This window comes from Mustela nivalis (assembly GCF_964662115.1).
Source record: "Mustela nivalis genome assembly, chromosome: 13".
NCBI lineage: Eukaryota > Metazoa > Chordata > Mammalia > Carnivora > Mustelidae > Mustela > Mustela nivalis.
This window is the reverse complement of record NC_139032.1, coordinates 90,847,968-90,863,374: the sequence shown is the minus strand read 5'-3', so window position 1 is coordinate 90,863,374 and position 15,407 is coordinate 90,847,968. Positions and strand designations below refer to the sequence as shown.

The window sequence follows — 15,407 nt, the reverse complement described above, 5'->3', positions numbered from 1 at the left end:
GAGGCACCTCTCCGCAGCAAGGGGCAGGGCCTGTGCTGGGGTGAGGGCAGGAGCAGGGAGCCTCGGCGGCCGTCCACCCAAGCGAGGCCAGGCCGTCCACCCCAGATAGAAGGGACAGGCGCTAGAGCGTCACCCTGATGCGGGCAGACAGTGGAAGGAGCCCAGGAGCAGGTCACGAGGCCCATGAGGACCTAGCACCACGTGTACCAGAGGGACGCCGGGCAGGGGGCCTCCAGCCCCTCGGAGGACACACAGGGACTCCTGCTCGGCGCCCGTCCCGGCCAGGCCCTCTCTGGAGTGCGCTCTGCCGGGCGCCTGGGGCCGGTCCTCCCGGCCACGCTGAGACCCTCGCAGCAGCCTAGGGGCTGAGCGTCCGCGCCTGGAACGGCGGGAACCTGCCGGACTCCGTCCAGATGTTGCTCGGGATCGAGCCAGAGTCTTGCGATCTAGGAATTCTGGTCTGACCCGAGCAGGGATGGGGGTGACGGGCACGGGGTCGGGCTCCAGCCGCTGGTCCCTCGCTGCCCGCTCCCCAGAGCACACGCGGTCCCTCTGGCCTCCCACACAGACTGTTGTAGGAGGTGGGCTTCGCGGGAGCCTGCACTCCCACTCCCCTTCCTTCTGCGCTGACGGCCCCTGCCGGCCCCCACGCAGCCTCACTTCCCGTGGCTGGAACACCCCCTGCCCAGCTCAGGATGACGAACCCCATCATGGGGCTGCACGGTCTGGGCCCGGACAGAAGGGAGGACATTGGCACGCGTGACCCCAGGACACTGCCTCGAGAAACAGCCCGGGCTCCTCCAGGCTGACGTGGGCTGGGGGTCCTGGGCCGCGGAGACGGGGGGCGCCGCCAGAGCTGCGGGTTGTCACCATCCCTCAGAGGGTCGGAGCCGACATCCCCCCCCACGACCACCGTGAGCCCCGGGCCTGGAGGCCACGGAGGCCTTGTCTTCTGACACGCTGGCTAGACTTGGCCTGGGGTCCCCCACGGGCTCTGCCCCCAGGCACGCCCCAGCTCCGAGGGCTCAGCAGATGGCCGGGCGGCGACATCTCCCCCGGGAGCGGCTGGGCTCGTCTTTTGAAGAATTAACGGCAGTTTATTTTTATAAAAGTGTGCGCGTCTTCTGCTTCAAGCAACACTGAGATGATGAAGGAGACGTTTTTTGGAAACGGCGACCCACGTTGCCGTTGGTGTGTGCCGGCCACAGAGCCGTGTGAAGAGAGGACCTGACAGGAGGACGGCCGGGGAAGCCGGGACGAAGCGGTGGGGACCCCCCACCCCATTCCGGCCGCTTGGCTGCCGAGGGGCTGCTGATCCCGACCAGCCTCCCGCCCCGCTCTGCCTGCAGGAGGGGTCCCTGAGGCGCCAGCCCCAGAATCGGCAGGGTCTCCTGCAGCCTGAGGTCATGGGACCCCGTGTTCAAGCACTGGGGACGTCGTGTTAAAGACGCCGCAGCTGCCCCTCCGAAGGCCCCGTGGACCCAGTTCCTCCTCAGTTCCCCGGTGCCACTTGAACAGGAAGGCAGCCGGGTTCTGCCGCACACCCGTGGGACGCAGACGCTCCTGGGGGACTTGGGCCTGCAGACCCGCGCCCAAACGGGGTGCACTTGACTGGGCAAATGCCGCCACCAGAACACACCCCGCGACTTCACGCCCTGATGCCACACGCTGCTGCCCTCCAGGCGGCCCCTGGGTCTTTCGTGTCCCCTGCCTGCCTCCCGCCTTTGAAGCAAGTCTGGTCCCATGAGAAAGGAGGCCTCTCGGCTCTCAGTTTTTGCAGATGAATCTTGGGTGCTGGGTGGAAATGGCCCCGAAGACGTCCACGACTGGCTTGCTAGGGCCTAGATGCAGTGTGGTGCGCAGTCAAGGGACCCTGTCGACAGGAGAGGGACCCCTGGGGGTCCACTGTCCTCCCCGGGGACCGGCCAGGCTTGGGTCGGAGGGCCAGTGGTCAGCAGGTGCACTGCTGGCTGTGGGGCAGGAGTGAGCCACGAGCTGGGCAACTTGGTCAGCTTCTAGAAACGAAGCAGGAGGAAAAGACTGTCCCCAGAGCTGCGGGAAGGAGCGCCGCCCGCTGGCACCTTCATTCCACCCCGTGAAATCCACGCTGGGCTCCCGACGCCCGGAGCTGGGCGAGGGTGGCTCTGTGTTCCTGCTGCGAGGCTGTGGCGCCGTGTCCCGCAGCCACGGGAGCCTCCCCGGCGGGTTCCTGGAACTCAGCGCTCGCCGTGGGGAACAGGGGGCAGAACGGTGCACGCGTTCCCGTGGCTTCATGTCCACAGTCCCACCGACTTCACTCACCCGGGCTCGAGGATAAAGTGACGGAGATTATTTCGAATGTTGGGATGGCGAGAGCCGTGCGTGAAAGCATGCGTGGGCGGTCCCGTGGGACCTGCCAGGTTCCCCCCTCCTGAGCTCTGGCCCCGAGTGCGTCTGGGGTTGGGGGGCACTAGCTGGGTGCTGGGGCCAAGCTCCGCCGTCTGCCGGTGCACGCACTCCCTGCACCCCCCACGCGGCCGCGACCTGAGCGCCCACCTGAGCCCCCCTTTCCCGCAGAGGGAGCGGGAGAACGGCTCCAACCTGGCCTTCATGTTCCGCCTGCCGTTCGCCGCGGGCCGCGTCTTCAGCATCAGCATGCTGGACACCCTGCTCTACCAGGTCAGCGGGGGCGGGGAACGCCGCAGCCCAACCTCCTCTCCACCTCCAGCCGACGAAGACTTGTTCGGAGCATCCCTCCCTGGGTCCCCCGGTGTCTCCGTCCTCTTCCTCCCAGAAAGACACCGCTCTGGGCTCTGCTCCCGGCAGCCTGGGTCTCCGACCCCCGAGGCTGAGTCAGGCTTCCCAGCAGGGGACGGTGGGCACCCCAGCGGGCACGGGAAGGGACCCGGCCTGTTCCTGGGGCGCCTGCGCCTCACTGCGGCCTCCTCTCCGGCCAGTCCTTCGTGAAGGACTACATGATCTCCATCACCAGGCTGCTGCTGGGCCTCGACACCACGCCGGGCTCCGGCTACCTCTGCGCCGTGAGTCACGGGGCCAACCGGGCGGGCTGGCTGTTGTGGGGGTGCACGCAGCCGGCCCCCACTCAGGGCCGCCGCTCGCTCTAGATGCGGGTCGCGGAGGAGGACCTGTGGATCCGCACATACGGCCGGCTCTTCCAGAAGCTGTGCTCCTCCAGCGCCGAGATCCCCATCGGCATCTACCGCACCGAGTGCCACGTCTTCTCGAACTCCGAGGTTCGGGCGAAGGGCTCCGGAGGGTGGGCTCGCGCACCGGCGGCCCACAGGCTTCCTGTGAATTTCGTGTTGCCGCCGTGTTTCAGTTCCAGGATCCAGGCCTTGGCTTGCCAGGCCCTCCTGGGGTCAGGCTCATGTGCCCCCACGTGGGGTTGGGCGGCTGGGACTCCCGCGTGGGGCCGGGGAGCTTGAGAATGAGGGAGCCAGCTGGAGCCACAGTGGGCAGCCTGCCACGCAGGTCCCGGGCCCATGAGGGGCTCAGGCACTGTCTGGGGCCGTGGGCAGAGGCACCCCCCCGGCACCCAGGTTGTCTCTGGTTTCCTTTGCAGCCCCACGACCTCAGAGCCCAGGTGAGTGGCCCCATGAGCATCCCGTGAAGGTATGCCCCCGACCCCAAGCCTGGGGGACATAGAGTGACGGCAGGGCCGGGGACGCGTCCCCAGCCTGGGTCAGCCTTGGCAGAGCTCCAAGAGGGCCCCTGAGGAACCAAGCTCCTCCGGCCCCATGTGCACTGTGCATGTCCCACTGTGGCGCCCATCATAGCGAGTGGCCCCCTCCGTGCTGTTCTGACCGGACCTCCATGCCCCCAGCCTCGCAGGGCCGCTGCCAGGCAGGAGTCTCCCCACGCCCCCTGGGTTCCCACACACCCGCTGAGCCGCGGTCACTCTCCCATCGGCCACGCCCCCCGCCCCTGCTCTCCTGCTCTCCACTCTCCTAGAGGGGGAGACTGGGGCTCACGCAGGGGTGGGCCTTCCGCGGCAAAGTCAGGCCTGGCCGGGTCCAGGGGGGAGGGCCCCAAGAGCTGGTAGGAGCCACCCTCGCTCCCCGGGCAAACGTGGACAGACCTGGAGGCTGGCGGCTTGGGCTGGAGGAGGAAGGCCCTTGTGCCCCTGGGGCCTGGGGTCCCCCAGCAGAAGGCTGGGCTCCCCTCCCCTCACCCTCCCACCTCGGCCAGTCCCAGATCTCAGTGAGCGTGGAGGAATGCCAGGACACGCAGGAAGCCAGGGGGCCCTGGGGCATGCAGGCGGGCGGCGGCGGCGGCGGCACCCACGGCCGGCACCCGGTCGGTGGGGACCCAGCCGAGCACCCGCTGCTGCGGCGCAAGAGCCTGCCGTGGGCCCGGAAGCTGAGCCGCAGGGGCTCCAAGCCGGCGGGGAAGGCGGCGGCCGCCGAGTGGGCCGGCCAGCAGAGGCTCAGCCTGTACGGCCGCTCCGAGCGCCAGGAGCTCTCCGAGCTGGTCAAGAACCGCATGAAGCACCTGGGGCTGCCCACCACCGGCTACGGTAAGAGCCCGGGCGCCACCGCCCGCCACGGGGCTGGGACAGACACGGCGCTTGACCCGGGTGCCCAGGGGCCGCCTCTGCCCAGGGCCTCTGCGCTGCCCGCCACACCCATGCGGCCCCTTAGAGACCCTGTGGTGCCAGGACACAGGATCTTTCCAGAACTGGCCCTGAGCCCCGCAGGGAGGGCTCCCCCTCACCGCTCTGCGGCCTCAGTCTCCCCATCTGTAAAACGGGACTAGATCAAGCTGACTGAGCCCAGCGTATGGAACTCATGGGAGCCGTGGCCGGGGTGCGGGCCAGGCCAGGCCAGGCTCCCCCAAAGCCAAGGCCACAGTCCTCATGTGGGTTCAGTGACGCGCCTCTGGGGTCAGAAACGCAGGGTGCACTGTGTTCCCATGGAGAACGGGAATGTGGCAGGGAGACCCCGCAGCCCCCGGCCACCCCTTCCCCGGCCTTCCCAGCAGCCAGAGCGTCTGGGGCTCGGCAGGGGGCAGCTGGAGCTGTGGCCACCATGGACGTGGGGCCCCACAGCTGCTCCTGAGACACGGGCCCTGCTTCCGCTGCTTGTGGCTGCTCCCCAGACCCTGGCAGCCCCCTTTTCTGTGGAGCTTATTTTGGAGGAAAGTTCATGACCTTGGCCAAAAGCAGACCCAGAGGAGAGATGCTCTATCCCACGCCCGCTCTGGAGGTGCTGCCTGTTCCTGCTGCTGCCCGTCGGCACCCACACCCTGCACTGGGTCGAGCCTCTGGCGGGTGTGGGGTTCCCTCTCGGGGACTCTGCCTGGGGCTCAGGCTTGGCTGTCCCCCTGCGGGCACAGGCTCTCGGCAGCCTGCGTCCTGCGTGTGCCTGGCTCAGGGGCCCTAGTGCCCCCTCCAGGTGGGACCAGAGGCTAGAGTCTGGGGCCGGCCCTGCCCCCACCATGCAGAAGCTGCACGCTCCACCTCTGTTCCCCTCCACGTCCCTGCCCCTCCGGACGGTGCTCACCGGGCCCCACGGCCAGGGTCAGCAGAGACTCCGGCCCACCGACCCCGGGACTGACACCTGTCCCTCATTCCCTTAACCTCCGCACCCCCCTGCCCTCCCCAGAGCTTGGCAGAGAAGGAAGCCACATGGTGGTGGCGGACCTGCTTCCCCGGCGGCTGGCGCTGGCCGTCCCCGCGTGCACGGCCTCCCGCGTGCGGCTGGCTGCCCCCGCCGCGCCGGCCACCGCACTGCTCGCTGACCTCTCTCTCTCTCTGTTTCTGCCCGCCCCCCGCTGTGTGCTCCGTAGAGGATGTAGCAAATTTAACGGCCAGTGATGTCATGAACCGGGTAAACCTGGGATATTTGCAAGGTAATTCCGCTCGGCCGGGTCCGGCCGCCCCACGAGGGGCCTCCGGCCGCGCCGGCGGGCCGCCCCAGCCAGGCAGGCGGACAGGAGAGTCGGCAGGAGAGGGCTCTGCAGGCAGGGCCCCTGTGCTTCCCAGGCCGCCCCTGTGCAGGGCCCGGGCGGTCACCGCGCCGCTGTCGGGTTGCGCCACAGTCTTGCTCCCGTGAGCTCTCAGCCCGCCCGCCTCCAGGGAAGCCGTCCAGGCGGATGGTTCCGGGCCTGGGTCCCGTGGGTGCACACACACGGGGGAGCGCGGCGAGGCCTGGGCCGGCAACAGGGACGCTGGGGCCTGCTCCGCCCTGGGCTTTCATGGGCCGCCTGTGTCGGCAGAACTGGCAGGAGCTCCAAGAGGGCAAGAGGGGCCTCGGCTTCCGGCCAAGACAGAGCCGGTCCTCCCTTCTCTCACCTGGGGTCAGGCTTCTTCCAAGAAGACACTCAGAGCCTCCCAGATCAGCTCTGAGACCCCCAACAGGAGGCAGAGCAGCATCAGGCCGCAGGCCCTGCTGCCAGGTCCCCTTCCTTCCCGGGCAGTTCTTTGCAGCCCTAGAGAAAGGTCCAAGTGCACGTGCCCAGGCCCCGGAATGGAAACCTCAGTGGGGGACTGGCCCGTTAAGGCCCGTGCTGAGAAGGCCTTGGCCTCTCCTGGGTTCTTGTGCTTTTCCTTGCAAGCGGGGATGGTGTTCATGGAAGACCCACGGGCCAGCACGGATCCAAGTCCGGCAGCTTCCATGAGCAGGGTGGCCGCGTGGCCCCTCCCAGTGCCCGGGCACCCCTGCTTCCCACCGAGGCTGAGCGCCTCCCAATGTGGGTGTTGGGAAGTGCCTGAGGCTGGGGGCAGAGGAGAGGGAAGCTCCTTAGCCAGGCCCCCAGGGGAGGGCATCCCCCCCAGGCAGCCCTCTGGAGGGTGCGGCTGCAGGCCCTCATCCCTGCTGGCTGCCACCCGTGAGGCAGGTGGCTGAGACTTGATTAGGCGCGGGGCTGGGGGGCAGAGAGCGCAGACCCCGGTGTGGGGCGGGGAGGGCCAGTGGCATGGCAGCACCAGGTCTGCAGGGTTGCTGGAAGGCCTGGGGCAGTAGGAGTGCGGGGGTGGGGCGCAGAGTAAGGGGACAGCTCCTTTGGCCGTTTGCCAGGAGGGCCGTCATCAGCCCCCTGCCCCCACCTGAGCACGGTAGCCACAGTGCAGCTCACCTGTCCCGGGAAAACTGGGGTCAGTGGCTCGTGACCAAGCAGCCCCCACCCCCTGGCGCTTCGGCTGGGCCCCCACAGCCTACCCGCCCACCTCACGGCCCAGCACCCCCAGATGCACAAAGGTGGGCCTGGCTCGATCCGGTCCTAAGCTGTTGGTTTCAGGAACACCTTGGTCGTCCGGGGGAGATGCAGGGGGCCCAGGCTGGGTGGGGAGGGCCCCGTGAGGCAGGAGCCAGCGTGTGAGATGGCTGCCCAGCCACGGAGGGGTGGCCCGTGTGCCCTGGGGGAACCAGCTGGTGGCTCTGACCCCAGAACCACCCCCCACTTTCTGTGTGCTGACCCAGCGTCCGTCTCCACGTGGCCGCTCTGCTGGTGCCTTTGGTTGGGGGTCAGTAAAACCCATCTCCCTCTCCTCCTGCGGCACCCCTGCACGTGCCACAAGGCCCACCCCGGAGACACTCGGGGGGCCTGGGGCTGGGAGGTGTGCTGTCCCACATGGCCACCGATTGAGCCCCCCTGCTCAAAGGCCGGCAGCTTCCACCAAAGGGCCCCAACGCAAGCCGTGGAAAGAGCAGAGAGCTGCGGTCACCAGGCAGCTGTTCCCGGAGTGGACGCAGAGGCTGGCGCCAGGGACGGCCCAAAAGTTTGAGCATGTTCACTGGCCCCCAGGGCCCAGCCCGTGCCCCCGCCTGCCTCCAAGGAGCTGCTGTGCCCGGCCTGTGGCTGCCGTGTGGAGTCGGCTGGCACAGCTTGACCCCCAGCTCAGCCGGCCCACGGGCCGCTTCTCCAGCTTTGCAGAGAATCCCTTCCTCGGGGGCCCGGCTGGTGTGGTCCTGCCGACAGGGGGTGGTGCAAGGAGAAGGAAATCACAGGAGCTGGGGGTACCGGCCACCGGAGCTGGACCCCTCTGCAGTGCCGTCCCCTGGATGGCCACCCTGGGTCAGGAGACGCCTTTGACATTGCCAATGGGTAAACTGAGGTCACGAGCCGTTCGTTTCCCTGCCAGTGAGCACAGGGCCTCTGGCAGTCCTGTGCGTGGCCAGGGGGACATCTGTGGCGGGACTGCTGCTGCTCCAGACCCCGTTCTCCCCCCCACGGGCTGCGTCCCCACAGCCACCCATGCGCCAGAGACCAGGCCATCCCTATGGGCTCCGAAGGGGCCGGGGGAGGGGCCTGTGGGCCGGCGCCGTGGAGCAGGTGTTGGGAAATAGGACGCATGTCCAAAGCAGAGAAGGGTGGTCAGCCTGGTAGGGAGGGGCTGGCGGGAGGGCCGGGCCAGGGTGCGTGTGCGCATGTGTGTGGGCACGTGGGCGCACACAGGTGTGTGCAAGCGGCAGGTGTGCCCGTGGCTGCCACGTCAGAGCTGCCGGCTGCCCGGGGCTGTGGATGTCAGCCCGTGCCCACGCCCTCGTGGCAGACCCCAGCCCGTGCCGGGCCCGCAGCAGGTACCCATCCGGCAGGGCCAGCCCCACGGGGTGCAGGCAAGACGCCCGGGAAGACGAGGAAGATCCTGGGGCCAGGCCAGAGCCCCCGGCTCTTGGGGCGTGGCAGAGTGGAGGGGCGCAGCAGACCGGTGACCACCACGGGCCCGTGTCCTTTGCAGACGAGATGAATGACCACCAGAACACGCTCTCCTACGTCCTCATCAACCCCCCGCCCGACACGAGGCTGGAGCCCAACGACATCGTGTGAGTCCCGTGTCCCCCCCACGAGCGGACCCCACGCCCCCCCCACCCCGGCCCGGGCGGAGGACAGCATCCAGGGCTCTCCCACCCCGCAGGTACCTCATCCGCTCCGACCCCCTGGCGCACGTGGCCAGCAGCCCGCAGAGCCAGAAGAGCAGCGGCAGCCACAGGCTGGCTTCCTGCAACCCCGAGACCCGCGACGAGACGCAGCTCTGAGCCGGCCCCGCGAGGAGCCCCACCCCACGACGGCATGCCTCACGCTGCATGGAGCGCCGGGGCCCCGCCGTGCCCCCACAGCGCCCCGGCGTCGGTCTGGCCCACCCCGGACAGGAGCCCTCCCCGGGGAGAAGGGGGCGCGTGCCCCGGGCCCCAGGAGAAGCGGGCGGGGAGGCCTTTTTTAACCTGTTTTTACAAACCTGTACAGTCCGCATCCCCTCGCAACGCACTGTGACTCGTGACGGGGTCCGGCTGCGGCAGACGAGGAGGCGGGCAGGGGTGCATGCGGACGGGAGGGAGCCAAGCCCCCGACGACTGTGCTCACTCACACAGCTCACGCGGAAGCCGTGTTCCCGCGGCCACGTACCGATGGCCCGCTCACGGGGCCGGGTCTGGCCACGCGACAGTGAGGGTCCGGCCCAGGGTCGGGCCGAGGGGCTCCCTGCCGGCGAGCGCTCCAGCACGGTGCGGCCGGCAGGAGAGGGGAGCCGTGAACCCCGGGAAGTCAGCAGCTTGGCCTGGAGCCCCCAACCCTGAGGCCGGGCCTGCTCAGAGCACATGGAGGGGAGCGGGCTGCCTCGAGACCGCCGAGGGGTCCGCTGCCGAACGAAGGTTCCTGCAACCCAGGACTTTGCGGCCAAGAACAAGAAGCCGTCCTTCCCGTCCGTGCTGACGTGAACGGCCGCGGCCCCGCGTCCATGGGCGTCAGGCAGGGCTGGTGCGTTTCCACTGGCTGCTGGACGCTTGTTAGCACCGACCCAAAGCACAACTCACCCTGGGCTGCTGGCCCAGGTTCTCTCCGCGAGGGAAGGATGTGGAGGTCGTGGGTGCCACACGCCGGGCTTCCCTTGTCACTGTGTGTGACAGGTGTTGTGCGGTTAGTGCTAGAACCTTCTATTAAATGGATGCTTTCTGCAAACATCAGGGTCGGTTATAAGGCTTTCCCGCCGTGGCCTCGTGGTCTAGGCCTGGCCCAGTCCCACTCCCTAGCCGCCCCCCCAGCCCAATTCCAAGGGTGAGACACGCGTGCTGTGGCCCCTGCCCCACCCAGACCCCACAGGGAAGGCCCCGTCCCAAGGAAATGCTGGGCCTGGGCCTTCATGGCCGCCGGGCATCTGGGTGCTGGCAGCTGGGAAGCATGGCTGGGGCGCGGGCTCCCTGGGATGGTACGGGGACCCCAGGCTCTGCCGGAGCCCCCTAGCAGGTGTTGGACACGGCATCCAGATGGTGGCAGGCAGCAGAGGGGCCCGCTCCCCCAGCCCGGGCCACACGAGTCCAGCTCACCCCCACCCCCCAGGGCCTCCTGCCCTCAGTGAGCTCACAAGGACTTCGTGCGGCCATACTGGGGCCGGGGCTGCTGAGCGGGTGGGGGCCTCCGGGGACGGGCCGGCGGGGACGGCAGCCCGCACCGATGCGTGAGGACAACGGGGCCGATGGCACGAACGCCAGGAGGGGCCCCCGCGGGAAGGGCGAGCAGCTTCTCCGCGTTTCCTGGCAGGAGTCTCCAGACACAAGGAGGAACTTCTGGTTCCTCCTCTGACAGGACACTGCTCGGACAGGTGTCCCCACGAGGGGCTAGGCGGGCCCAGCCGACGGGAGGGCGAGGGGAAGGGGCCGTCGTGGGGATGCGGCAGGGGGGACGCCCCCTACAAAAGGGCAAGCTGTGCCCACAAGTGGCGGCAGAGGCGGCAAACGCCAGGACAACCCCAAACCGTCTCCGAAGGTCCAAGCGATGAGCCGGGAGATGAAGGGACGCGGCGCCGGGGAAGGTGCCGTGAAACCCACCGCAGGCAGGAGGCAGGTCCCCAAACCAAGGACAGGCCGTGAGAACACCAAGGAGCAGGGAGGTTGCCCCACCTACACGCACGGCAGGAGGAGCCCCCAGATTAGCAAAAGCCACGCGCTGTGTGTCGGCAGGAGCAGCCTGCGACCCCGTCCAGGACCCCCTTGCGGGGCTCAGGCTGGACCCCGCGTTCCAGAGCTGCAGAGGCAGGGGTCTTACAACCGGTGGGCTGGGCTGCGGGTCTGCGGAGAAGGTGGGTGCACCGCAAGTGGGACCCGACCACAGGGCAGGGCGGATGCACTCGGAGGTCTGTGGTCCAGGGCAGCGTCTGGGCCACTCCAAGTCCAGGACCTCAGCCGCCCGCCTGCGGCTGGGGCTGCGGGAGCGCCTCTGCCATTCCAGGCGCCCAGGGGCAGCCGGCTGGCCGGAACCACCTTCACCCCTAGTGAGGTCAGCAGGAGCCTGGGGATGTGTCCACCCACGGAGCTGGGTCGTGGGCCCTGCCCCGGGCCTGCCAGCTTGAGCCCACTGCATCTGTGGCTCCTCCCACCTTGCCCTGGCGGCAGTGCTGAGCGGCCACAAATGACCCCATCAGGTCTGGCCCGCCCACCCGGGCCTGGCACAGAGCCGGGGTCTTCGGGGCAGTAGCCCCTCATGCCCATGGCACTCCGCAGGGGCCCTTTCTAAAGGGGGCAGTGCACACAGCCTCCCCCACTGCACAGGCAGGCCCCCGGGGTCTCTGGGCCCCAGCGGTGGACCCCTCCTTGGAAGGTCTCCTCAGATAGGGTTCCCCCGTTTGCAGTGTGCCTGGCTCCCAGGTAGGGCTCCTCACGGCTGCCAACACCGAGCCTCCAGGGTCCCTCTGGGGTTGCAGGAGGACTGCTCACTATGCCGCTTGTTGCCCTGTCCTGTGTCCTGAGACGCTGCGGGCTCCAGATTCGCTCTGGGCTTCTGCCACGGCCCCCTCTTCCTTCCCATCTTGGGGTCCTGGCCCTTCAGGACAGGAGGCCGGGGGCACTCCTCACCCACCCTGAGCTCTGGGATGGTTCCAGTGGCTGGTACCCAGCCGTCCTGCTGTACACGTGGTCTCAGGGCTCTTCCAAGGGGAACCCCTTCCCCCAGCACCTCCTCTGAGAGCTGGTACTGAGCCCTTGGGTCCCCAGTGAAGGAGCTGAGAGGGACAAAACACACCAGGGGCCCCAAAGCCCCTCTCCAAGCCTCAAACACAGGACAACAGTGGGCACCAAATTCAGGGCTGTCTTATCCTTTGTCCCCAAATCCAAACCCAGAGTCCAGTGGTCAAACCACGTGCTAAGTGCCTGGGGACTTCGGCGCGGGGCGGCGTTCCATCTGTAGACCCGCCCGGGTGACGGGGTCTCCCCAGCTGAGCCCTGGCCACTGCCCTGCTTCCAAATGAGTCCTAAGTGACCGCAGGCGTCCCACGCGTTTCGCACGGGGCTTCTTCCCGGGGCCTTCACTGTCTCACTGTTCCGTGACCCCCTCGCACAACGCGTTTCCAGACGCAGCTGGTGCCGAGTGGGTCCAGAGACGCCGGCTCACACGCTGGACTGTTGGCAGCCCCTGTCTGACCAGGACACTCGTCCCCTGTTCACCTTTGCTTTTCGAGGAGAGCTTTCATGTTTCTTTGGATAATAACCACTTGGGTTTTTCTTTTCCTATCTTTTGTTGACCTAAAAAAAAAAAAAAGTCAGCGACTTTACCAGCAAAACGAGTTTACTGGGGTAGAGCAGAGAATTACAGCTCCGGACGAGCGGCGCGTGGTGGGTCCAGGCCAGCCCAGCGGTGGAGGCCGGGAGGCTCCTTTGCCGAGTTCCCGCGAGCCCCTTCCTTCTGCCGGGGACAGAGAACCAGACAGGCTCTTCCTGTGGCAACGCAAGCGTGAGCGGGGGCGGGGGGGGCACTTTTTTCTTTTTTTAAGACTTTGTTTGACCGAGAGAGCACAAGTGGGTGGAGCAGAGGGAGAGGGAGAAGCAGGCTCCCCGCTGAGCAGGGAGGACCACGCAGGACTCGATCCCAGGACCCTGGGACCCTGACCTGAGCCGGAGGCCGACGGTTAACCCACTGAGCCCCCCAGGTGCCCCCAGACACGACATTCAATGAGATTTCCTTCATTTAGTTCCACAAGTCATACCTCATTTTTCTTCTCTTACTACGATGGTTTGGGCGTCCAGTAACGCCTCGCCTAGTCCTGGTGACCGAAGGCAACCTGGCCTCCATCCTGACCGACACGGGGACACTCGGCATCTCCCTGCCAGATGTGGGGCTTGCTGGAGGCCCCTGGCGGGTGTAGCCGAGTCACCGCATTTCTAACAGCAGGAACGAGCACAGCGCCTTCGACGCCGGCGGCCGTTCCCACGCACGCTCTCTCTCGCGCTACTGGTACGGATTACGCCGAGACGGTTTCAACCCTGTGGTGTCGCATCTTCCAAAAGGTGGCTGGACCCACTACACGACTTCAGCCCGGCTTCTGCATGTCAGTCCCCTGTGAGAGGGACCGCAGGCCCGTGCCCCGCGCTGCTTTTGGTCAGCCCTGCCGGCGGCCGCGCTGGGATCACCGACCAGCTCTACTGCACGTGGTTCCCTTGTCCGTGTCCGCTTGTCCCACGCCAGATTCCTTCCTGCCACCTTCTACTATGATTTTAGCCTCCTTGGTGAAAGCTCATTTTGTTTTTTCTGATCTTTTTAAATTTCCAACAAAGACGTTTGGGACTGCAGCTTTCTGAGGCTGGTCGTGGGAGCCCGCAGACGGCGACATGCAGAAGGCGTCAGACGCTCTGGACGGGAGCAGGTGCCTCCCCAAACACCATGACCTGCGAGCAGGCCACAGGCCGCCAGCGCGCTGCTCACCACCCGTTCGGGGAGCCCAGAAACGCAAGCCAGGCCTCACTGGGTAGGAAGGGGCCAACGGGCCTCACCCCTTTCAGGAGGCGCTGGGGGAGGATCAGTGTCTTGCCTTTTCCAGATCCTGGAGGCCACCCATGTTCCCGAGCTCCTGGTCCCTTCATCCACGGTCAAAGCCAGCCACGTGGCACCTTCCTGTGCCCTCCTCTGTGGCCACAGCTCCTCCTCTGATGCTCGGCTGCCTCCCTCTTGCACTCCTGAGAGCCCCTGTGCCCTGCTGGGCTCCACAGACAAGGTCAGCTGAGAAGCAAGCCCGATTCCTGCCACAGCCTTAACCCATTCACCACCAACCAAGCACAGTCACACACAGGGTCTGCAGACGAGGCAGTGGACACCTGTGTGGCCGTCACTCTGCCTTCCATGGGTGCCAGCAGGCCTGAGCCACATCGTGGCCCAGGTGGGATGCTGGGGAAAAGGGGTGTGCTCCAGGGGGCTCTGGGCCACCAGACCCACGCAAACAAATGCTACGGGGCGTCCGCCTCACACACGGCCGTGAAGGCCACGTGCGCACAGACCCAAACACAGCAGGCTGCCACACACGCTTGACACATTCTCTTCCAACACGCCTCCATACACTCGGCCGCCCGAAGATCCTCCGTGGTAATCAGGCCAAATAGATCTGAATAATGTCTTTATCACGACACCCGCTAAACCACGGAACATCAGAGAATGGACCATTCGTATTCTCTTTCCTGTGTCACCTTTCAAAATTGTATCTGTTGTGAATTAATAAGAAAAAAGACAGACAACCCAGCAGAAAAATAGGCGAAACACTTGAACAGGCACCTTACAAGAGAGGAAACTCCGAATGACCCGCAAAGACATGGAAACGTGCTCTCTTCCGCCGTGGTCAGGGCAGCGCTGTGAGCACCCAAGATGAGCTTGTGTCCAGATGAGCTTATACACCAGCAGCGGCGTCTAAGACCCTGTTTAGATTATTGTTTAAATTTCTGTGAATCGGTAAGAAAAAGTACCAGGCAGTGAAAGAACAGGCCGGAGGCTCCCGGGAGAGGAGACCACACACATCCTGCTTCCCACAGAACTGTGGAAACAAAAGTCAAACTTAAGTGTCTGGAAAGCAGGGATTGTTTTACTGCACGAACCCACTCCCAGTCCAGGCAAGGAGAGTCCCTCCGCATGGGCAGCACCATCCCTGGTCCCAGCGAAAGCAGCACGCCATAGGGAGAACACTTCCTCCCCCTGGGGACAGCGGTGCTCCCTCTGCGGGGCTGCTAAACGAGGCCTGCGGTACAGGGTCTATCTGAAAGCAGGAAAGCCAGGACCACAGTCATTGCTTATAAACGCTTCGACTGAAAACACAAATTCCTCCTGCAGCTCTCGGTTTCCTAACGCAGGGGGCACCCAGACCCCGGGCGCCTGGGACGCGGCCGGCGAGAGAGTGCAGGGCGACGTTGGCCCACGCTCGGGCGTCCGTGCACAGGGCAAGCGTGAGGCTGCGATCTTCTACAGAGACGTGCGACCCTCCCGGAAAGCCGCAGGACGCCGGCCAAGCACTGGCTGTTGACACTACTGGACCGCCGCCCCCTCTCTTCTTCCCACCTTCCTGTCCAACGGACCGTGCTTACTGCTGGGATGAAGGCCGACTGGGCCCCGGCTGCCCCGCATGCCTGACACTGCGCCGAGCCCACAGGGGTCAGCAGGAGGCAACCAGAGGAGGCCCAGCCCCTCCAGAGTGCCACTGCCTTCTCGCCATGTATGGTCACTTG

The 15,407-nt window shown here is 66.5% G+C and overlaps 1 protein-coding gene across 9 annotated transcripts in view; it reads left to right on the top strand.

Annotated features, from left to right (window-relative positions):
- KCNT1 (potassium sodium-activated channel subfamily T member 1) overlaps positions 1–15,407 on the top strand; it is a 299,723-nt gene that overhangs the window by 41,385 nt on the left and 242,931 nt on the right. For 7 of the 9 annotated variants that reach the window (XM_082696201.1, XM_082696200.1, XM_082696207.1 and 4 more), the window contains 8 exons: positions 2,557–2,658; positions 2,937–3,020; positions 3,105–3,233; positions 3,563–3,583; positions 4,189–4,516; positions 5,788–5,850; positions 8,678–8,762; positions 8,855–9,894. In XM_082696201.1, the coding sequence (XP_082552327.1) occupies positions 2,557–2,658; positions 2,937–3,020; positions 3,105–3,233; positions 3,563–3,583; positions 4,189–4,516; positions 5,788–5,850; positions 8,678–8,762; positions 8,855–8,975 (933 nt within the window). In that variant the 3' untranslated portion in view covers positions 8,976–9,894. Of the gene's footprint in view, positions 1–2,556; positions 2,659–2,936; positions 3,021–3,104; positions 3,234–3,562; positions 3,584–4,188; positions 4,517–5,787; positions 5,851–8,677; positions 8,763–8,854; positions 9,895–15,407 lie in introns of those variants that run through there. The other 2 variants (XR_014302124.1, XM_082696203.1) reach the window with 2 other exon arrangements.